General features: G+C 40.6%; 2 protein-coding genes across 5 annotated transcripts in view; one reads left to right on the top strand and one right to left on the bottom strand.

Moving 5' to 3' along the window:
- Positions 1-1,021: 1,021 nt before the first annotated feature.
- On the bottom strand, positions 1,022-13,258 carry os9 (OS9, endoplasmic reticulum lectin). 3 transcript variants are annotated; one of them, XM_011474678.3, is made up of 15 exons: positions 13,070-13,258; positions 12,523-12,705; positions 11,628-11,691; positions 11,472-11,548; positions 10,763-10,861; positions 7,653-7,854; positions 7,349-7,501; positions 7,145-7,239; positions 5,761-5,821; positions 5,070-5,152; positions 4,753-4,956; positions 4,452-4,641; positions 3,948-4,115; positions 3,564-3,673; positions 1,022-2,076 (listed from the first exon to the last, which is right to left on the bottom strand). In XM_011474678.3, exons 1-15 carry the CDS (start codon positions 13,247-13,249, stop codon positions 1,936-1,938), a joined length of 2,010 nt encoding a protein of 669 aa, XP_011472980.3. In that variant the 5' UTR covers positions 13,250-13,258; the 3' UTR covers positions 1,022-1,935. The 3 variants fall into 3 exon arrangements, with proteins under 3 accessions (XP_011472980.3, XP_011472981.3, XP_020558708.2); XM_011474679.3 differs by having other exon boundaries at positions 5,070-5,149; XM_020703049.2 differs by lacking the exon at positions 3,948-4,115.
- A 154-nt stretch (positions 13,259-13,412) lies between these two features.
- The window catches only part of b4galnt1 (beta-1,4-N-acetyl-galactosaminyltransferase 1), a 28,709-nt gene continuing 18,015 nt past the window's right edge, over positions 13,413-24,106 (top strand). The window contains exon 1 of one of the 2 annotated variants that reach the window (XM_011474677.3): positions 13,413-14,006. The gene's annotated coding sequence lies outside the window, so the exon portion shown is untranslated. Of the gene's footprint in view, positions 14,129-24,106 lie in introns of both variants that reach the window. The other variant, XM_004068493.4, reaches the window with a different exon arrangement.

Raw genomic sequence — 24,106 nt, 5'->3', positions numbered from 1 at the left:
GTTTAACCCAGATTTATATCCCAACATGAAAACCCCAAAAATTGCATTGAAGAAATAACCCAAGTGTTACAAGAGTTCTGTCATATTACTAATATTTTTCATTGATCCTTTTCTAACCACATCTCCTGAACCACTTTTTTGGGATCTTTATATTAGGAACAAGAACCTGAGATGATGCAAATGCATTTTGAACGGAGAGGTTCTTAACAGCTGAGACCAAACCAGCATTGTTTTCATCTGCAAACTAACTGAGATGTCTGCTGCACCAGAGATACGTTTTCAGATGTTTCTCACGTCCTTAGTGACAAGTTTAAAAAGGATTTTAGCTAGAGAAATTTATTTAGCTTCAGCTTCTGCCCATCTCCTTTTTAAAATGTTTTTTTTCCTTAAGTTCTGTTAAATTGAGTCTTTTTTTCTTCTTTTCATTCATAAAATGAAATCGATTGACTATTTTTGTCGGCGAGTGTATATGATTTATCTATTGTTTTTATGTTTAAAATAAATAACTAAATAACACAGTTTAAGTGGTGATTCGCCTGTGATTCTGGTGCTACTCCAATTTTAATAAAAGCTGGGGTTCAATAGCAGAATTTGTTGCTGATGTCATCTGACTGAGTATAACCTCTAATTTATTGTTTCTAGATCATATTTATAAGACAAACAAGAACAGATAAGAAGTAAAGTGTATTTTTAAGTTTATGAAACCTGTGTGGTTTCCAGTAAAGTCTTTATGTTTGCACTCGTCCTTCCTTCTTCCTAGATCGTCGCTGGAACAACCCAGCTGTTTGCTGGAACAGCCGAGTTCCAACACTGAATCTTACTACAGACAACTAATGCAGTAGTCTTTACCATGGCGTAATGTTCTTTGCAGTTTGGGATGACAAAAATAATCAAAATAGAATTAGCTGTGCTTAAAAAGAACTCACTGTTTTTACATGTGCATTGTATAATAAAGAGCTAAATCTAAATGAAATAGTAAACATAGTTACTGTCAATGCGTTTTCCATGAAGGACAGAGGCAGAAATTGTAAGCACGTTTACTCAAACAGCTTCATTATCATGTAAGCAGTGCAAACATAAAAAACAAACAAGATTCAGGAACATACTGAGCTAAAACTCATGTAAATACAGAAGTCCAGGTGGCCGTGTACAAAATCAGCCCTTTACGTTCATGTTTGAAGGGTTTTATGAGCATTGCAGGTTTGTTTTTCTGTGCTAAATCAATTAAATGTTCATGTTCAAAACAGACTTAAATAGGCCTTCCAGCGTTTTTTTATTGGAACAAAAAAAGACTTTCATTTTCCCTGAATCTTTTCATCTTGTGCACAAATAAAAGCATGTCTGAAGTGAATTTAAACTTTTAACCAAAATCGTCAAGAGCTGGAATGTCAATCAACTAGTTTATAATGTTCTGCTCCACTGCTGTTTTAGGTAAAAGGAAAAAAAAAAAATCATATAAATAGCAAAATAGATTTAAGTGGAGCTTCCTGTGCAACCTCACATGCTCTATTGAGTCCAACTCCTCTTCTGAGTCCCTCACTTGTACAGTAAAGATCATCGATGGCAAAACTGCAGACAGCTGTGGCAAACATGTTGGCGACCTCTGAACGGGAAGCAAGAAAATGTCTAACGATGCATCAGCCTGCTATTTTCCTCATTTATGAAAACAGAATCCCATGAAAGGGAAAATAACAGCTTTATTTAACTGCACTAGAACAGCAGACACTGTGCAACACATGAACGACGCCTGTTGAAGGCATCAGGTTATTGCAGTCTTAAGACACACACGCTCTTCCTGAATGTGCAAAGTGTCATCATTGGCTCGATTCAGCAGCAACCAGGAGGATTCTCCCCATTTGTGATGACACCTTCACGTTCTCCCCGTCGGGCTCCTGATGACTGGACCGGCAGAAGAGCGGCGGTGACGGCGTGAGCTCATACGTCCATATCGTCAGAGTCCGATGATGTGCTGGAGGACTGAGATTCCTCCCGATTCTCTCCCCACACAAACCGATAGTTGTTCTCCAACTCCTGCTGCCTCTTTTGTTCCTTGTAAACTTCCTCAGTGCCTCCAGTCTGTGGGAGGGGGGGGGGGGACGACAACAGATCCAGAGTCACATGACCACTGCCAGAGTTCAATATGAAGAAACCTACAATTGTTCGCATGAACATGGATCCCAAGCTGAATGTGTTCCTCTGTGTGTGAAAGCGTCCAGCAGGGATCAGATGTGGATGCCGTTGTTAAAGCAGAACCGTACATTCTAATGAAAATAAAAGTTATACTTTGATCAAATCTTTTTTAATCCTGACGCATTTGAATATTTAACACCCCCCCCCCCCCCATTATCTGAGAAAAAAAAAAAATCACCGTTGACGCATATATGAGGTGATTGAAAGACCTACTCCAATGAAAATGCATTTTTTGGGTGTGTTTTTAACATGCTCACAGCAGCATTTTTCTCACGAATGTGGACATACATAAAGAAAATTCAGCTCAAAGTTGCATTTCTGATCATTTGTGATTCAGGAGCAGATGAATAAACGCTGCTTGAAAAAGCTATCAGTTGTTCTGTACAAACTACAATCAGCGAGACACAGTCTTCCTGCTCCGCTCCATTCTGATCATCCACTGTCAGACCAATAGAAACATGAACGTCTTTGTTTTCCCCTGTCTGAGCTGGAATCTGGCTGGACAGCTCCTCCATTGCTCCACTTTTGTTGCACTGTTAATGTTGGGTTGTGGGTGTGAGGGGCTGTAAGCTAGCTGGAGAGCATGTAAACAGACTTCACAGCAACAGTGGGGAGGGGTTAGTCTGTGCCAACCATCCCTGCTCACAACTCAGAGGTGAATGTGATTAAAAAAGTTGTTTTATTTCGGCTAAAAACGCCATAATCATAAAGAAAAGACCACTGGGAATGTTTCTACATAAGGGGATCAGAGTAAAACACCTGAAAAATGCAACAGAAAAGGAAAACCTTTTGGGTTTAGTTTTTTTTTTTTTTTTTAGATTTTCCACCTATCCCACAAATCCGAAGTCCACAAAACTCAACTCTGACAAATCAGAAACTCTCCATCACAAACATTTCCCATCACTATTCTAATCCAATCACAGGACACTTTCTGTTTTATTTTTTAATAAAAGAAATAATAGTTGCTCAAAAGCTAAATTAAAGGTAAACCTTTGCTACAGTGAATTATTTTTCTTTTAAAGTCAACTGTAATTGATTAATTAATTAACAGAGCTTCAATAGATGACTCAATGGAGAAAAGGCGACGCCGTCTCAGTCTTTTCTGGAATATTTGCTTACAGCCGATTTGCATAACTAACACTTTCAATTTATATACAGCAGACCTGACTTGTCTTTGTGTTTAGAACAGACAGAACACCACAAAGATAACGGTCTAAGTATTTCAACACAACTGGTGTTGGTTTTCTAACCTTTCTAGTTTGGACAGGTTTTAACTTACAGTCCAAACAGAAAACTAAGCAAACACATGGAGCTGTGTGAGACGAAACCCGGGAAGAAATGTTGTAGTACAAGTACGACAGTTTTGCAGTTACCAGAAGGTTAATGAGCAGCTCCCTGAAGGACTTTGTATCTTCCTCTGTCAACCACTGATCATCTGCCTCCTCTACATTCTTCCGCGTCAGGATCTTCACCTCAATTTTACCTTCAAGAGAAAAAGAGAGACAGAGAAAGAGAGAGAGAGAGAAGGCGTTGGTTAAACACGAAGATTCTGGAAGCAAATTTAAACTTTCTAAAGTTAAAAGGCAAAAGTGAGGATGAGAAAGAAAGAAAGACATGGAGTGACACACCTTTCATTTTTCCTTTCACCATTTAAAAATGACTTCTTAAAGGTTTATGAAGTGGTATGTTTGAAGATGAGAAAAGAGATGGAAAAGCCCCTGAGAGTCGTTGGCCCTCCTCCTCCTCCTCCTTCATACCTTCTGCTTTCAGTCCTGCCTTCTCTAGCTGTTCTTTAACCACGTCCTTTATGTGCTGCCACTGCGGGTCTCCTTCGCCCATCTCCTGAACTTTGAACTCCCCATCAAGGCTGCTGCCTGTCTTATATTTAGTAATTTTGATCTTAACGTGGTCGTCAGCTGCTTGGTCTGGGGTGACAAGACAAAGGGGGACAAAAGAGACAATTCACCTCAAACCTGCAATCAGGGTCACAGGATGGAGACTGGGATGTCATCCGATGGTTCGGATTCCAGTTATTTCACTTTTGGTTCAACTTATTCACCATAAAGTCACCCACAAAACGTATACATCAGTGGCAGCAAAGGAAAAGACCACCATGGCACAGACTGCCTTTTAATCTAGGTGTGTCTCTGCTGGGATGACAGATGTTCCAAACATAGACTCTTCATGGACGGCGTGAGGAGATGACACAAAGCAAATGGACATGCAGTGGTTCTGGCTGGACTGGCCGGCTGACTGCTCACCTGGCTGCTTGGGAGAGTGGGGGGGGCCGCCTCCGGTGGCTTCGCCGGCTCTTTGGACGGCTTGCTGCTCCGGAGCGTCTTTCTCCTCCAGGTGATCCAGCAGTTTATCCAGCGTGGTCTCCAGTGTCTGAGTAGCCTGGGTGCGATCAAACTCCCCTTTCAGACCCTCCGTCTCCAACTCCTGCTGTGCCTACAGGACAGACAGAGCCCACTTGTGAAAAAAAGTGTACAATTACTAGACATGTTTCTTAAATAAACCAGACTAGATATGATCTTTCCATCAACTGTTTTGTCCTTGTACCTCGTTTATGATGTTGTCAAACTCTTTCTGCATTTCTTCTTTGATCTCGTCGATCTTCTCTGATGGCACAGACAGGTCAGCCACCTCATCCTCAAACTCCTGCAGCAGCTGCTCATCTTCATCCTTCTCCTCTTCTCTGAGCTGCTCTGTTGCACCGTTTGTCGACGGTTTCTCTGCCAGACTTTTAGCCTGGTTTTCTGCTTTCTACAAAACAAGAAAAATACTTTCCACAATCTACAAGGATCAAAAGAGAACTCTACTCTAAGAAAAACCTTTGTTGGGGGGGGGGGGCGCTATATTAAATAATTAGTACAAACCTTCCTATTGCTTTCCTTGAGATGCTGGACAAACTTCATCAGATCAGCTGGGTCTGTGATGATTTTGAAGTTGAATTTTTCTACTAAAATGAAGTGACACACATAAACATACATTATGGTTTGACAGAGAGGACTGTCGTCCTAAATGGCCTCTATCAGGCAGACGCCGTGGAAGCCTGAAAGGAGGACAGTTGCTTTCGAAAAGTGCGTTAAAAAGTGATAATGCACACTTCGAAGGCCCCTTAACGCGCTTATACCATGGTCACTTACAAAAGTAATAAATATTAACCAGTTTTTAGTCCTTAATTCCTGTTTTTTTTCCAATTTGGATCACTTTTCTCACAAAAAGCAGACTATTTGTTACTTGGTGCGGCGTAACAAATAGGTCGCGCCGCACCACTGCGGCACTCAAGATTCAGCGATATATTTATATATGCTGATCTCTCCAATGGGTCTAATAAAGCATCAGTTCAGAGAGAAAGTTCACCTCTTACAGCTTGTTTTTGCCCAAATGATGAAGCAAAAGGTTGTTTTAAAGAGCCGGCGCAGTGTTAAAAAGAATTTAAGCTAGGTGACCGGAACGTCCTGTGGTGTATTACTTTTTAACGTACACCCAGCAGCCAATCAGAATAGAGTATTCACCCGGACCATGGTATGATTAGGATTCATTTACTGTGACAAGGACACGTACCTTCACCGTCTTCATCAATGACTTCATTGTCCGCTGGTGAGACATAATCGCCATCTTCTGCCTGTCAGGATGGAAGAATCATGTTCAGGTTGGGAAAGCCTCGGGTAAACGGACAACCACACCCTTAGGTGGCCTAAACAGTCAAACCGAAGGGAAAAACTTTGATCCATCATCTTTCTCCAGACTTAAAAGTGTCAGAGTTCCTAAGTGGTAAGGTAAGGGATGATGTAGATTCCAGTGTTCCCTCGTTTATCGCAGGAGTTATGTTCCATAAACAACCCATGACAGATGAAATCCATAAAGCAGACTTCCAGATGTTTGACGGCTATAAAACTCCTCACTGCACACTTACTACACTTTTCTCAGACAGACATTAACAGTTTCCTCTGTTTAAACGCAGAAATGTCAAACCTTTCTAGGAAAAAAGGTCCAGTTTGGATGAAAGCAAAGATCTTGATCAAAGGTTTCATGTAGATTTGACAAACTGAACGCATTCTATACAGGAGACACGGCACGGAGTAGACTAAAACACAACAGCCAATCAGGACGCAGAACACAGCCATAGAAGCAGCATGCAAAATTCCACTGAACAAAATCAAGGAAACAATAAGACCATGAAAGACGAATCGCGATATAACAAGGGAACACTGTATAACACTTTGAACTGAATTGTAGTTACACAATGCTCAACTAAATGTATGCTTTTGTCATCTCAAGATGTAATTTGATGCATATTTGACTAATAAATAAAAATACAAAAAATAAAAATAAAACAAATGAGTAATCAATTATTGAAAATGGTTAAATTGATTGACTTTTAATGATATTACTTCACTTGCTCCAAAAAAATTGATAAATTGATTCATGATTTTTCCTAATGTAGCATAATTTTGCACACATTTTTAACTTTTGACACTTGATCAAATTTTGCCATGAAAATTCCTGAATCAGTGCTATGTTTATTTTACTGATATAGTATTATCTTTTAATCATATCAATGACTTTTATAAGTAACATAATCTGCATATATTTGGATACTGGTACTTCATTGCCATGTTGATTTCTAGAAGTTATTTTTTACAAAATAATTTAAGTGATTCATCTTTGTCATGTGCTTTATTGATATTGAAAGATTCTTAATTCTGTCTGATAAAAGTAATGAACCGGATAATGATAAATCATGTTATAAAATGCTTACGGTAGAACAGGGGTGGGATTATAGAAGTTCACTTCCTTCCACTCCCTTTCAAACAATATTTATTAATACGTCTAATTATCCAAAGTTTGATTAGTTATTGCACGAATGTATAACTGATGATTGTATTGGTTTTTTTGTATTATTCCTATTTGATTGCTTGAAATAAACCATTTCAAATCAAAACACCTCTGATTCCTGTTGCCGGGCGGTTTCTGTTTTTTTAACTCCTTCCCAAAACTCTGTTTCGTCAAACTCCGAGGCCTCAGATCCATCAGCAGAACCTGTAAGAAAACAAACGCACGTGTCCATAAGTGTCCTAAGAGAAAATGTTACACGTAGGTGCAAACTTTCTACAGTTATTTGATGACAATCGCGTACTATAACACAAACCTTTTTCTTCAGACTGGTTGGGGTCATGGGTGAGTTCAGGTGAAACCTCCTCTTTCACGTCCAGCGTTTCCGCTGCGCCGCCATTGCCGGCTAACATCTCATCCAGACTTTTCAGCTCCTCAGAGATCTGCTCTACTTTGCGCTTTGTGTCCGCTAGGAAAGCAGACGAAGATCGATCAGATGAAGGAGCAGAGAGACGGAAAAATAAAAAAAAAGGTTTAAACAATGAATGAAAAAAAGTTCTAGATCCTCTTTTTGTTCAATTCTTCAATGAGAAATCCAACAAAGACAAAGGTCCACTTACAGACTTGAGCCTTGACGTAGTCCATGTACTGTTGAGCACTCAGTGCCGGCTGGCACACGATGCCTTGTGGTTTGGCTGTGGATGGCGGCCGCAGGTACGGATGCTGACAGGTCCGACTGGTGTGAATGGTCAACACATAGCGACAAGACTGAGGCTCATCTACGCGAGCGATGTAGTCATCTGAGCCCTCCTCACATACAAACTGAAAAAAAACAGTACAGATATATCCAAGTGTGTTTAGCATGGAAGAGCATTGCATTCAATTAAAAAAGATAAACGGGCAATCTTACTGCTGATTTTTTCATGCATTAAAAACAAGAAAAAAAACACCAAAAACAAAGAAACAGGTGATTTTTGTTCTAATATTTTAAAGAACTACAACTGCAAAGAACTCCAAACGGGCAAATGGGCTCCAACCTCATCTGAAAACTGACACAATGTGGCTTCATTACGTTTAACTAATTAAACGTAATAAAGCCACAATGTGTCCGTGTCGTAGACATGAATCGTTTTGTTCCTGTGCTCATGTCGCCATCACCTGTCTGTTTGGTTCTTCCATCTGACTTTATCCACAAACATTAGAGACAAATGTTGGACGTTGTCCTATTGACCGGGATGAACTGTTTTAATTTTGTCTGTGAGTCAATCCTGATGACAATATGTGGCACAAAGCACCAAAGTCTGTGTGTGGCCAGCTGGACGCTCACGTTGTGGGTGTGGTCAACTTTACCAATTTATTTCTGATTTTTTGCTCTAATAACTTCAGAATTCCCTCTAATTTCTTTAGGACCACAACAGTTGCTGTCCTAAAGCGAGGACATCAGGAGTCAACGTCCACAACTGATATTATTGGAACATGCTGGTTCACTCTGAGAGAAAGAGGAATAATATTCTAGGTCTCTGTGGATTTTATTTTAACAATACTGTAATGACTTTTTGAGATGATTTTGGGGATTATTTATGGATAGTTACTGAGAAACTAATGTTTGCGTGTACTTTATTGACGGTCCCTGCCTGCCTCTGCAGCTTCACACCTTTAAATTGCAGCTCATCTTATGGTTTTCATCAGCAGAGAGGTTAGTGTCCAGTCTGTTTGTAGTTCCTAAAAATATGAGAATGAAATTCACTGTTTCTTTCCTTTTTTTTCCATTAAACGCAAAGTGCTTCCATAGTTAAGAACACAGACGACAAATAGTTTTTTCAACATTTTCTGTAAATCTTTAGAGAATCTCTACAATAAGCCCACATCACAAAAATCATAAGTCTTTTAGAATAGACATTATTTTCTCCTTTTTTATTATCTAAGTTTTTAAGTTCAAAATTGGGTTATGTGGCACATATAAAGGTTTGGAATGAAAGCATGGTTTCATGTGCCAGACACTGCACACTAAAGGACCCATTAGTAGGTAGGGATGACCACGATTCTTGGATTAAAACACAGCTGTATGATACACTGAACCAAATCGTGGTGAAGGTGAATCGTTGCATCTCTACTGCGTACCAGAAAGCCATCGCTGAAAAAGTCAAACAATTGTTCTGCTAAAAGTAAGAAGGATTTATTATCTATTGTTTTGTTTTGTTTTAGATTACACCAGGCTTACTATGAGCCAACTAAAAGATTCTTCTTGTTACTTGATTATTAGCAAAAAGTTTTTGTTGTAGTTTTTTAAATCCCCAATCAAAACACAAAACTGTGGCCCAGATATGGAGCTTTGAACCCACTCTTAAGGAAAAGTGAATTTTTACATCCCGATACGTGCAAATGGATTGCACAAACAATTACATGGAAATAATACTTAGCACGCACTACAGATTGTCCAATTACAATGGAACTCAAAGCATGGGCTGCTGCTTCTGCACATGAAACTGTTTGCAGACCCTGAACACAGTCTGAGCTATAAGGTGGGCTCAACAGAAGCAATAGCTTACCGTATTTTCCGGACTATAAGTCGCTCTGGAGTATAAGTCGCACCAGCCCAAAAATGCATTATAAAGTAGAAAAAAACACAGATAAGTCGCATTTTGACGGGAATTTTATTTGACAAATTCTGAGACCAAGAACTAATAATTTCCACAACCTCAAATGACACAATCATAGCAGACTGTTTATCTCATAATTTCACAGTAATTCTTTCTCAAACCTATTTATTTATTCTTTTCATGAAGCATCATTGGCTAACTAATACTCTGTTTTCATCCTGTATTTGTAGAAACAGTTGTCATTTTTATTGCATTTCTGAATCTATGAAATCATTGGAAAATAGAATATTATGTTTTTAGCCTTCAAGATCTTACTGTAAAAAAAGTTTGCTGATTCTCTGAGTCACTTAACATACTATTAACACTTAACATACCTCATACATCAAATTGAACCAGGAACATCATCTCTGTTCCTCACAAATGAACATAACAGGAGGGTTAACAATGTATTTATTTCAATTTATTTCTAATATAAGTCCCTGCGGAGTATAAGTCGCACCCCTTGCCAAACTATGAAAAAAAGGGCGACTTATAGTCCGGAAAATACGGTATGTCTCCATTATCTTTCTCTTTGGCGTTTCCCAAGTGTTGACAAGAGGATAAAAGATGCTCTCTGCTATCTTTTGATAAAACAGTGACTGCAGCCAAATTCCCTCCAGTTTAGCTGTGCGTCAACCATCTGCCACCACCCTGTTTTACATTTGATATACGATACTTTTTGCCCCCCTGCATCGGTTTGCTTTAACTCCAGTTTTTCTGCATGTTCCTCCAAAAATGCCCATTTTGCATAAGAATCAACAAACTATGTTGCCCCTTTAACAGACTCAGTCTTTTTGAATGCACAGTTTTATAGTAATTCAGGCCCTAAATGGAGCCTCAATCAGTTTTCTAGTAACAGCTTTGCCTTTTCGATCACAGCATATGTAACCCTGTGGCATTCATGAACTGCTGCTCCGTCTTTTCTGTGCACTTCAGAACTCCAATACAACCACTTTGGATCCTCATAAGTCCGGCATTAAAAAAAGGGCTTCGTACTCAGCTATGTCTGCTGTTTAGACAGTAAAATGCAGCCTTAGATACAAAGGTAAAAACTCAACACACATGAAAAAGGCTCTGTTGAAATGTCTCACCCGAACTTCAGCCTCTCTTGGGTTTCCATTCAGGTCACATTTGGAGCCGTTGACATAGGTCTGACTGTGGTGTCGCCTCAGTTTGTGCTGTTTGGAGGCCTGGTAGATAAAGAAAGGGTTAAGTCCTCCAACTTTTCTTTATGACATTCTGAAACAATATACATACTTCCTGTTAGCTTAAAGCAGAAACCCCGTTATGGTTTATGCAATAAAACAATATAATGTACTTTAGTCTCTCTGCAAATGTTTACTGCCACTATGGAACCATAGTATCCATCATCCTGGTGTAAAGTGCACAGTCTGTAGGTCTTTTTCCTTTTATTTTTTCTGATGCAATGCAGACAATTGCTCTTTTTTTCTGGTTGTAGTTTCTTCTTCATTGATGCGTTCTTTTTAATTAAGATCTAATTTTAAGTGTGCTCCACTCTGCAACTTTAAATAAAAGATAAGTTAATTCAATTTAAATTCCCAGCACATGCAACATAAAGCCACATGGCATTATCTTAGGGCTGTGGTGTCAGACTACATCACCTTGGGTTCTAAAAAGTGGCAAGTCTACGTAAACATGCCCTTTTTAAAAAAATGTTTTATATGATTTGAATGTTGTGGTTTTGATTTAAACACTATTAAAAAATGCATCTGGGTGGCTACAAAACTAAACTTTTATCTGGTTCCTGTTTTGCAGTGAAAAACATATTTTTCATGTTACCTTTGCCGTTTCGTTGTTCCAGTCAAACTCAGAGTCATAATAGCCCAAAATGAGAACATCCCCTTTAATTTCTGAGTCTGTGGATAGAAGACTTCAAGTCAAAAAACATCAAGTTAAATAAAAATGTGAGGAATTTAATGAGAAAGACTGAGTCACCGTCAAGATGGTATTGTCGAATGTGTTTACTATAACAAAACTCATACGTCCACCAGTCTTTTGTCTGCATGAGAGAAGAAAGAAACAGCATCTTATTAAATCAAGATTCAATATTTATCATATAATGCTTTGTTTAATTTGGATATATTCTATATTTTAAAAGCAGGCATTATGACTACCAAAAAACACGAAAGAGAGAGAGACAGAGAGGGAGAGATTATTATGATGCTGTGCTAAGGTGAGGCTGACATAAACCAAAAAAACTTAAGGAATACATGGAAATAAATGTTGGTATTTTTGTTGTTGCATGTTGGTTGCAGAATGGAGGAGATGGTAAACGAGTAGGTTACATAAAATGGCATAAAAAACAGAATGAATATATGAGTGTTGGGTTACCGAGATAGATCAGACTTACAACTACCCCCCCCAAGCGTCTAGAACACAACACTCTGCCAAAGTGGTTATTTCTGCCAGAAAGTGTAAAAAGGAGGTGGATGTCCACAATGTGTTTCATTCTGGGGCTGCTGAGGCTTTTTCTTTCATGCTTGCAATGATTGATTGATTTTTCTTTTCACCTGTTAAACGACAGCTTTAAATCAGAGCTTTGTTTGGCTAATTTAGAATAAGAAACACATTAGTTGTGGATGCATTTGCCAACAGACAAGGAATAAATAAATATTGTCTAAAATATTTGAACAGTCTCATATACATAGGGGTACAAACTCTGGCAGGGTTACAGAACCTCTGTACACTGTTGTGCACAAACAACACGTCAGCATCGGCCAAAGAAGTCAGTCTGAGAGGAAGCCATCAACTTCGCTTTGGATTTCCAAAGTTTCAATGGAAGTAAGAGGCAACAAGGAAGACTATTTCCATAAACAACAACAGACTTCACCTTCAGTAGACATGGAGCCTGGTGCATGGGCTTGAGCAGATCCGGGATATCTGGCCCGGTGTATCCCTGGGAGTCCGGCTCAGAAGCTGGATCTTGATGAAACCGCACAGCCTGGACTGGGAGGCGGCACTCATAGAGCTGCTTATACTTACTGGACACCATCATGACCTCCTCAGTCTTAGTCTAAACACACGACAGAGACAGAGACCGTTTATGGAAACATTTTTAACAACTTGTGTTTGATAATTAGCCGAAATGTCCCCAAAAATACATTCAAAGAAACACGAAAGAGAATATAGAGGTCTGGTCTGGAGACTGATATTTGTATGTAGTGACAGCTGTCTACATTATTCTGTAACATTACTTTGTATGTCACTGAAGAACAAAATCAACGTAAAAAAACTCATCTTTAAATGACCAAAGACAAAATAAATAAAAATAACTCAAGGTGAAGTCGAACCTGCATTTCAATAACGACATTTTAGCCCCAGCTAGCTAGCAAACATTCTAGCTTAGCTAGCAGGCTCGTCAATAACAGCCCACTCACCTGGCCCAAGATAACGGGATCCGGAAGAATCTGAATGCCATACTTCATTTCATTCAGCTCCTCTATATTTAAAAAAGCTGGGACACATAAAGGGCATATTAAGAAAAAAATATACAATTTCTTCAGCCATCGCACCAAGGAAGCAGCCATCATTGACCCGGTGAACAGATTGCCTGACATGGTAGAAGCTGATTGGTCAGTGGGAAAAAGCCTGTTTTTTCATTGGCTAATATCTGTGTCAATCCGCCTTTTTTTACCGCCCATTTTGGGGTATCTTTGTTTTTATCACCAGCACAGTGCACGATAACGGGAAGCCTGATTCTGTACGTGAAAGATGCCGTTTCACCAAACGACGTCACACTTTAAGGGAGAGAAACAAAGGGACGTACAGAAAAATTCAGGGGGTGTCGCAGAGGGGGTTTAGACTCAACATTCCTACCAGCTGTGAACGTTCCCATTCATACATGCGACTAGGTTGATTGTTTTAGTCTAAAATGCAATGATTTAGTTGACAAAAAACCGCTCCTTACAAAAAACGAGGCCACAAAACACCGAAAAATTCGGCGACTGTGTACACAGAGTAAAAAGTTATGAAACAAATAGTGTTTAATTCTTATTTTCTTTTTAATGTTTAATATTCTTGGTATAATGTCCATCCAGCAGCAGCCTCGGCTGCGCTAGTCTATAGGTTTAGGAGGGGCGCTCTCTGCTGCGCCGCAGCCGCTGTTGCAGCAGGGTGAGCTTCTTCCTCGGCGAGCATGGATACAAGACGGTTCCTCCTCATCCTCTGCGTCTGCTGAGATTTATGATCCCGGGTTGCGTCTTATCGCATTTGCTAAAATCCTCTCCACGGTGCATTTCTGAGGAAGGCGCGTCCACGGAGGACGCAGGTTGCGCAGCCCTGCTTTGCGCGCGTCTGGAGTGCGGCGATGAAGCGGTTTGTTCTTCTATAATATAATCAGCGGCTAATTGACGCAAGGGCCTGCCTGCAGTGCTGGCATTTTCAGCTGTACACTAACACGGGATAATACATTTTTCTAAAGAAAAAAAAACACTAAGGTAGGAAAAACTTGTTATTTTTCATTGCTAATATTTTTTCTCAATAATTGAAACATTGCTTTCTTTTTCCTCATTCAAGATGTAAAATCAGAAGCAATAGCGCCATTTCAGCAGCGCATGTTTCTCGCATCACCACAAAATAGGTTGAAAGGCCTGTCTGAATTGTCTGAATTCTGTCATGTCTGTCCTGCTACACAATGCTTGACAATGGATGGTTTTTGTTTTCATGGGACATTGTCTCAATTATGATCACTGCAGATCTGGTAATTCAAAAGCCTTTGAAGGAATTTTACAATTTGTCTAAGGTAGAGTTTCTTTGTTGGTTAAAGGGGGTCATGCTGTCACTAAGCCTGTTTCATTCTCCTTTTTCACATTTAGAAGGAGCATGCACTAGTGGGATGGGTGGAATAGCTGAATGGGTGTTGCATTTGACTCCTATTTTAAGCTTTTGGCAGCGCCTGAGAGCAGAAGGCATGTTGTGGTCTGTAGGGGTATTGCCAAGAGCTCCTCTGTTTGACTGATTTGTTTGGACCCGTTTGACAGGACAACTTCAAGCTGTTGTTCCACAAAATTACGTTGCAGTATTCTTTGGAGTAAAACCTCCAAATAGTGGGCCGTGAAAGTGATGTGCGGTGAGGTTGAGAGAACCGACACTCTTCTTGTGTATAAATTATTAATATATACTATAAACAAATCATTTCCAAAGCTACAATGTAGCTACTAGCTTCTGTCACAGCTCCACTGGTTTTAGCTATTTTAGTAAACATCTGGTGTGCGGCATAGCCTTGTTGTAGTTGATGGAGCTTATTGTTGAGCACCTCGCCGGTAAATTTGTCATAGTTTTTATGATTTGTAACATAGTGACAATTTCTTTTGAATTCTTTGAGCATTGCATCTACCTGCTTGCAAATACGGCACATGACTTTATTCAGCCCATGAGGTACGACAAAGTTAGCATTTGTGTAGGGACCACAAGCCCAGAAAATTTAAGGCCCAGACAGAAGAAAATGTGACTACAGATGATAGAGCTTTCAATTCTGAACAAAATAAAAAAATTTATCTCAATAGACTTAAAATTAAGCAAGTTATTAAAATTTTAAGTCTTAATGATCACTATCGTTTTGCGAATAGAAAACAATGGGAAAACTTGGTAATGACAGGCACAAAATATGAAATGAGCAAAAATGTTGTTGTTTTTTTAGATAGGATTTCGATTAATACAATTTAGATTAATATAATTAGGGTAATTAATTAATTGATACATTTGATTAAATGATTAGAAATCAGTTTTTTTCCTAATCTACAGGGGGGTCAAACTCATTTTCACTGAGGGCCACATCAGCATAGTGTCTGTCCTCAAAGGCAAGGCAAGGCAAGTTTATTTGTATAGCACAATTCGTACACAAAATAATTCAAGGTGCTTCACAAAACAGAAAAATGCATTAAAATCACAATACATCATAGAAATAATCAACGTAAAATTTACTTTAAAAGAAAAGAAAAAATTTGAAAATTGATTTAAAAATAAAGGAAGGAAAGGAAAGAAAAGTGCAGATAGGACCTTTCAGTCATATACACGGCTAAACAGAAATGTTTTAAGTCTAGATTTGAACATGAACACAGAAGAGGCCTGTCTTACGACTTCAGGGAGGCTGTTCCAGATTTTAGCTGCAGAATAAATTGAAACGCTGATTCCCCTTGTTTAGTTCTGACTCTGGGCATCAACAGGAGGCCGGTCCCTGAGGTCCTCAGAGTACGAGATGGTTCATATGGCACTAACATGTCAGAGATGTACTTTGGTGCTCGGCCATGGAGAGACTTGTACACAAGCAGAGATGCTTTGAAGTCTATTTTTTGAGGTACAGGGAGCCAGTGCAAAGACCTGAGCACAGGACCAATGTGATCATACTTCCTGGTTCTGGTCAGGACTCGAGCAGCAGCATTCTGGATGTACTGAAGCTGTTTTACAGCTCGTTTGGAGAGGCCGGTGAGCAGGCCGTTACAGTGGTCTAACCTACTGGAGACAAATGCATGAATAAGTATCTCCAGGTCTGGCTTTTGCACTATGTTTTTGATTTTGGCAATGTTTTTCAGGTGGTAAAATGCCGCTGATGTTACTGACTTGATATGGCTGTTAAAGTTCAGGTCAGAGTCCATGATTACCCCTAGATTTCTGACTTGATTTGAGGGTTTAAAAGACAGAGAATGAAGGTAGCTGCTGATACTTTCTCTTTGTTTCTGTGGGCCAAAAACAATAACTTCGGTCTTGTTTGAGTTTAGCTGGAGAAAGTTGTTCTGCATCCACGCACTGATCTGTTGGAGGCAGTGGCTGAGTGAATCCACCGGCCCATATTCACCTGTTGTCAGTGACACATAGATCTGAGTATCATCTGCATAGTTGTGATAAGATATTATCAACAGGTCCAATTTCACTTTGTTCTTTAACATCACATTGTGTTAGGGGTAAAAATCTGTTTGTGAGCTTTATTTCGGATGTTCTGTCATCTTTACGCTTTGACTTAACACAGAGTTCCTCCGCACAAAGTTTCGGAAAGGACACAACATCACTCAGGTCTATGTCACCGTTATTCTTCTCATTTGTAGTAAGAGTGGGCTTCTTACCACCCGATGTTACTGGAAGGGTCTTGTGAAGTCCATTTTCAGTTTCCAAAGTAAATATCCGTGTTAGTAGCTCTTTTATTTCTTGTTGGTAGATCCGACAGCGTTCACAGTGGGAGTTTGTTTTTCTTCCTCTTCCGGACATGTCGCTGGGGTCAAATATCACTTATACATGTAACTAAATGTAATGAAAAATAAACGTAACTAATCCTTAATGTTAAATAACTCATTTATTTACTAGAACTTTTTAAAGTGACAATTACAGTTGCATAAAAAACCTGTTTGCTTGTTATTCTAGCATAAATCCTTTCAAATTTGATTCTGACAGGTTATTGACAGTGAATAAGTCCTAATGTATAGTTGCCCAATCCGATATTTCAAGTCTGATTCCCCCTAGATATGAATAAATACACACCAATTTTTTAATTTCATTTTAAGAAATTAAAAACTTTTATGCTCTCGCGGGCCACAGAAAATGACATGGAGGGCCACATTTGGCCCGAGGGCCTTTGAGTTTGACACATGTGCTCTAAGGCAATTTAAGAGATTAAAACACACACATTTCAAGTGAATAAACCTTTTATTTGTAGTTTCATTAGCCAAACAGGACATTGCAGAAAGTTAGCCAAAAAGTACAAACAAACATCCACAATACTCAATAACCCAGCAACAGTCATGAGCTTTCAATGATGATCTCCAGACTTCCATCCTTGTAGTCATCCATCAGTTTGTAGCTATACACAGCTTCATCTCCATCATAAATTACATTAAACCAGGATGGAAATCCAGGAACTTGGGAAATAACTTTTCCAATGTAGACTTCACCATCTGCAAATGAGTGGCGTACCCTTTTACCTGGTAAGAATGGGATGGTCCTTTTTTCTTGGGCACACTTGGAGACACTGTGAGAAGAACCTGGAGCCACAGCAGATTGGATGAGAAACATCAAGTTATCTTTAAGTTCAGTCCATGGATTATTTCTAGCTTTCCCTGTACTGTCTTTTTTGGAAACAATGAAAACATCCTTCCTTCCCCTGGGGTCCTGCTGTAGCACTTCCTGACGGAAACGAAGCTGATTTGTAAGAGCTCGGAATCTCTCAACATCACTGTCACACTTTTCCATTTTACTATCAACATCCTTCTCTGATTGCCAAAGACCTGCATCAATTATTATTTCAGTCAAGTTCTTCTTCTTTTCAATTTTTTTTCTCCTGCTTTCTGTCAAAGCCTCCACTGCTTTTTGTTGCTTCTCTTTATGGCTCTTTGCGATACTGGCCTCCCTTGCTTTGAATTTAGCCTCCAGCTCCTTTCTTCTTTTTCTTACATCACCCACTAGTTGTTCCAGCTTTTCAGGAGATAACCGAGACACCCACTCTGATGTCTTATTGTAGGAGTACATCAGATATGCTTCATTTGTAACAGCTGATGCATTAGGCCTATGGTGAACAAGATAGTCTAACACACCGAATATCCTTTCTGGATTCTTGTTGTGTTTTGGAGCTGCTTTTGTTGTGCTTCTCACATGCTGTCCTGCATCCCAAAATTTCCCCCCAGGAAGATGTTCTTTGACAGACTTTTCCAAGTAAGTTTTGAGGGCAAGCAGAACTGGTTGGAGCAACTGACCACAAAGTTCATCATAATCACTTTTCTTGGTGAGAGATTGAAAAACTTCATCCTTTTCAATGAGGTGGTCTGGAAAGGGACTTGCCCCCTGCATGAAGGCGAAGAGAGAGTCTTCATTCTCAGAGTACTCTCCAAGGAAATCGACCAAGCTTTTGTAGTAGGTGTTTAGGTCAAGGATGTGTCCATCTCCTTCTGTTAGACGCCACAGTGGAGTGGTGACAAGTTTCCGCAAAAGCCCAAGAGCTTTGCGAGGTAGTATTCATTTTCAGCGTCTTTCAGAACTTGTTTGACAAGTCTGTTTGGGTCCTTTATTGTTTCCAAGCACTCAATAATGTGCTGAATTAAGAAAAACACATTCCCACCAAGAAAAAAAATGATATTGAACCTGTTCCCTTTAAAATTTAAGATTAGTGGGAGGTGCTGGGAAAGATGTATTCGTTCCAAATGTGTTCTCCAGTGTCTGTGAACACCTGATTTCTCATCACCACCCTTGGATAGGACCTTGCACACAGTTCATACTAATCTAATTGTTCCACTCTCCCCATGGGTCTTTTCACTTTCACCATCCAAAAGTTCCTCTGTAGAAAAATGCAGCTGCTCGTGGGCCAACAATGCTGCAGATACAGTGTCTGCGATTCCAACAAGGAGATGTAAACCACAAAAAAAGTTATGTAGCTTTGATACACTTGCTTTTTCCTCTTCTGTTAAATCATTATATGCATCCCCCTTGTAGAGGGGCAGAAATTCCGTCCTATAATTTTCAAGCAAGGTGTTGAATTTTATTTCTGTGGCTGCCCTATCAGACATAGTTGAAGCAATGTTGCATAAGAGCTTGTGTCCTGGAGCCTCAGATTTCTCACGTTTTTCAGCCATTGTGCATGAATCATTTACATCTTCCAGTATTTGCTGAAAGGTCTCTAGGGTTGTGGATGCTGACTTGTCTGACATATGTCGCATACCTAACAGTTAGGAATTTTTGTCCTGATTATCCAAGACACATGTGCACAATAACCGGCTGAGTAGCTTGGTTGGTAAGGTGAGCGGCTACCATGCAGGAATCCAGGGTTCGATTCCCAGAGGGGAAGAAACAATGGTACTGGGGGCAATTTCCATATCAATGGCAAGCAGGTAACATCACTCAGTGAGGGTCCTTGGGCAAGGCCCTTAACTCTACTGCCTCCCAAGCACAGTTCAGCTGCAGCTCACCGCTCCCCCAGGGGATGGGTCAAATGCGGAGAAGAATTTCCCCATTGAGGGATCAATAAAGTATCCAAATATTTTTATCCATATTTGGGGGTCTCGTCTGTCTGTAAATTGGTGTTAGTCTCTAATTTCACAAAGTTGCTTTTGAGCAACAAGGAGCCTTTGCTTGTCCATGTTTCTAACAGTGGATTCACAGGGCAATGAGTTGCAGCTTTTTCCACATAACTGAAACACTGTCTTCATGACAGGTCCAACCTGACTATGGCTACGTTCACACTGCAGGGCTTAATGCTCAATTCGGATTTTTTTTAAAAATCCGAATTGTTTGCTAGACCGTTCACATTTCCAAGTTAATCCGAACTTTTGTGATCTCCAGTGTGACCGTGACACGACCCAAACGAGACCCGCATGCGCAGAAGCCAGAAGAATACTCAACGGTGAACGACGTCACTTGTTTGCGGAGCAGATGTCAACAACAGTGTTGTCAAAAGCGGAGCTCTTTTTGTAATATTAAATTTATTTTCACGAAGGAGCAGCACAATTACAATCTTCTCATTTTAAGAAGGCATTGGAGTCGGGATCATCTGTACCCACTGTTGTGGAATGGAAATGTGTATGTGTTGGGCCCGCGCGCCCCGTGTGTGTGTGTGCAAGCGCGTGCCGCGATAGAGAATAGGGGGGGGGGCAGTGTGGGCGTGCATTCATGTTGTGTGTTACGGAGGACGGTAATAAAAGGTTTCCCCCAGAATAAATGCTATGGACTCTTTATTAACCCGCTCTGGAGAATCTAAGGATCAGAACAGGGAGGAGGAGGAGGATCGCCTCGGGTCCCCCGCGCTTCTGAGCACGGTCGGAAGGGGAGAAAGAAAAAAAAAAGTCATCGCGGGAAAGGTTCAACACCACGCTCTGCCATTTATCTGGAATCTTTTTCAAAAACCGCCCAGTTGCAATAAGAGCCCTGGAGTTTGGCCTGAATAGAGCGATCAGCCCAAATATTAATCCAATCAGTGACCTCGCTTCCCTTCTACTGACAGATCTCAGCAGCATCGTCCACCATGGTTGATGTTTACGTTCTCGTTCCCGCCTACTTTAACGCAAAATGATGACGTTTGTTGCGTGTCGATGACGTACAGTTCGGAATCAAGTCGCCTGGCCGGTCAGACGGCGGTCGCAATTGAAAAGAACGGCTACAATTCGGAATCAGGACGGCAAATCCACGGGGCCTGGGTCGCAATTGAAAAGATCGGATCTGTGTCATTCAGACTGTCATGAAAAGATCGGAATTGGGCCGCTTAGGGACAAAAAATTCGGAATTGGGTCGTTTCAGCCTGCAGTGTGAACGTAGCCTATGAGCCACATTACAATTTAAAATGTCCCACACACACTTATTAACTTTTGGCAAATAACCCCCTGTTTCATCGAAAAGCTGAACAGAATCATCTTTAAGTTCTTTACTTTGATCAATCAAATTAGCATAAACCTCACTGAGCTGTTTATTTTCCTCCAAAATACTTTTTAACTTGTCTGACAGTTCATGACATCCCTCGCATTGCTCCTTTTCTTCTGCTTCAAATTGGAACGGGAACGGGAGAGCGGACCTTTCCTGCCCAGACGGCACCCACGCGACTGGATACACCGTCGATCGATGGGGCAAGTGGAGGCTGGTGTGCCTGGCCCAGCTGTCTGTGGAAGACGTTGAGGATGTGTACCACTTTGGATTTATGATAGTTGGAATTCTCATCATTGGGATCAGAGGATTTCTGATCTATCAGGCAGTCTGGGAGCAGAAGACGGAGAGAGGCGATTCGTCTGAGCTCTGGAATAGGATTCTTCGGGGAGGAGAGACTCAGTACGCGAAACTTTCACAAGTGGATCAAAAGCTCTGTGCTTGTCTCGCCCACTTAAGCAGGATGCTCTCGACCTTTGAACTTGTGCAGAAGATGGATACCAACCTGGAGCGCGTTGAGGCTAGACTGGTCTAAATTGCCCACATTTTGGATCAAATCTGCCTCTCAGTGTAAGACCAGTCAAAGACACAGCCAGCAGAGCAAACAATCTGCTGGCGCAGGGAAAATCTAAACTAATCGGACCACCCCCCCCACCCCCCCCCCCCCCCCCGGAGCTGAGACTCCTTGGCTCTAACAAAACATCATTCGCTCTCAGAGTGTGAAAACCGCCGTTGTGCTGAAGGCCGATGCTGCTGCTCCCCCCCCGACTTCGACATTCCTCGGAACTCACCCCCCGCCCTCAAGTGAGCACTCCTGGAGACGCGAGCGCCCTGGGCAGCTGCGACCGGAGTGTAACACACCCTTCCCACTGATCCTTGTGTACTGCGTCGTCGTGAGAATATGTGCTTTTTGTGTTCAAACGGTGTAGTTTTTTTCTTGTATCTACACATTGTATCACAGTGTTGAGATACGACTTTTTTTTGTCACCAATCACCCCACCCACCTACTGTAACCATCTTTACCCATCCTAAGAACATAGGTGGGCATTTGCTGCTGCTGCCTCAGTAAAACTCGAACTGTATGTGTATTTGTTGTTGTATGTCTGATCTTGTTCGGGTTGCACTGGAACAATATCGTATGTCATTGTAAAAGCTGTGCGTATGACTCATTTTGAGTTTGAAGATGCTTTTTTTCTGAACGCAACTCCTTGATATTTTCACTGTGTCGTTTTTCCCGCCGTTCAGCATTTTTGGTTTTGTTGGGTGATTGTCTCTCCTTTTTCAGCTGGGCAACCTCTTTGGCTAACTGCTTATTGACATTGTTAAGAATAAAATAATCCCGTTTAGGTACAGCATCTAAAGAACTATTACTCTCTGTTGACCGCTGGCCAAGAACATTTGGAGGGATGTATGGTCTCAAATTCCATTCATCAAGATTGATGTTTTTCCCATAATCTTCTCTTTCACTAAGTAGTCTCTTCCACTGCCTGTCCAAGTTTTTCTCTGTAATATCTGGTGAAAAATTTGGGATTAAACATCTCATCCACTTGAGGGCATCCTTATTTGAAGATGTCAACCCTTTCTTTTTCAATTGGCTTAGCTGAAAAATGTTCCTATTGAAGATCTGCCTTGGAGCTCTGACAGCTTGCCCTGACTTGAGTGCTGCTAAGATTCCCTCAGTCAGATCTACATGCAGCCCTGATGAAGCCATCTGAAAAAAGCTAACATTTATTCAAAAATGGCTCAAATCAAGAAAAAAAAAACTTTCAACATTTTTCTTATATTTGCTATTTCTTCTTTAAATATTACCTTAAAATCTTTGAGAAGATGAAGCCACTAACACACCTGGCGGGGAGAAGTTGAAAGAGTCTTGTTGATTCTTGAGTCCCGACAAAACATGCCACAGAAAAGTGTCAATAATATTAAAAGTAACTAATAAGTTAGATCTGAAGTAACTGTGAATAATGGCATTGTGTTTTTGCATAAATAATTACTTTTTGGGTGTATTTTTGCTTCGAAACATACATTTTTATAAACCATGGTGCAATCATAGAAGATGGGATTACATTCTGCCTGTACTTTCACATTGTTAAATTAAATAGCACAAAATTTGTAAATAACAGACATTTGTATCTACATTAACAGGTAACCCTTAATAAAAAAAGATTTTTTTCTATGTATTTTCTTACAACTTTCTAAAATCAGTGATCAGTTTAACTTTGCCCTTGTAGTTTTAATGTAAAGTGAGGAAAATAATGTGCCTCTTTTAGCAAGTGATCGCTCATTTTCGCGCTCATTTACATAATTCTTCTAGACGTTTCTATAGAGAATCGAGTCTTTAGAATCGAATTCCGGGGGTTTCCGGATGTTTCCTTAATGTTAGGGTGTGATTTTGGATATTTTACTCACCTTGTAACTTTCACGAAGCTGGGAGATCGACCCAAAATCAGAAAAAAAACCGGGGTTGGCTCATAAAAATGTCCGGTAAATACACTTTATTTTTCTGAATGAAAGTTGAAGTAATCGATATCCCAAAATGCACAGCGACGCAACCTCGCCGGAAGCCAAGTTTGTCAATGGCAGACTGAACATACGCGAACGGTATGCGCAGTGACACGCTTTGCGGTCCCTAATTTGTTTACTTAGCTTGAAAGCACCTTTTCTCCTCGCCAACACGTTTTTCCTCAAAGGATCCTGCTCTGGCTCTCTTTTATTCAGGACCACAAAAAAATCTTCCCGCGGGCCGCCATTGGCCCCAGGGCCGCACTTTTATAACCCCTGGTATAATGAGCCTCTCCTTCTCAATGGAGACAGACGTCCTCGGTCTTTTCTGTTTCTACTGCATCAGTGTAGCTACAAAGCAGCCTTCAGCTCACGTCTGCCCCCTGCTGGCGAGGCTAGGCTCATCAGCAGCCTTTTCTGCACCCTTACAGAGTCACTCTGACTGCACTTCTCTGGTAAAATTGAGTCCTGCAGTCAGACATGAGGCCAAGCGCTCCGCAGCCTCACCTGGAGTTTCCGCTCCGTCGGTGATTGCGCAACACTCAAATTCTGCGATTTTTACCTCAGAAACTGTGGAAAACGAG

Source organism: Oryzias latipes, chromosome 5, assembly GCF_002234675.1.
Source record: "Oryzias latipes chromosome 5, ASM223467v1".
Classification (NCBI taxonomy): Eukaryota; Metazoa; Chordata; class Actinopteri; order Beloniformes; family Adrianichthyidae; genus Oryzias; species Oryzias latipes.
This window is presented reverse-complemented; position numbering and strand designations above follow the sequence as displayed.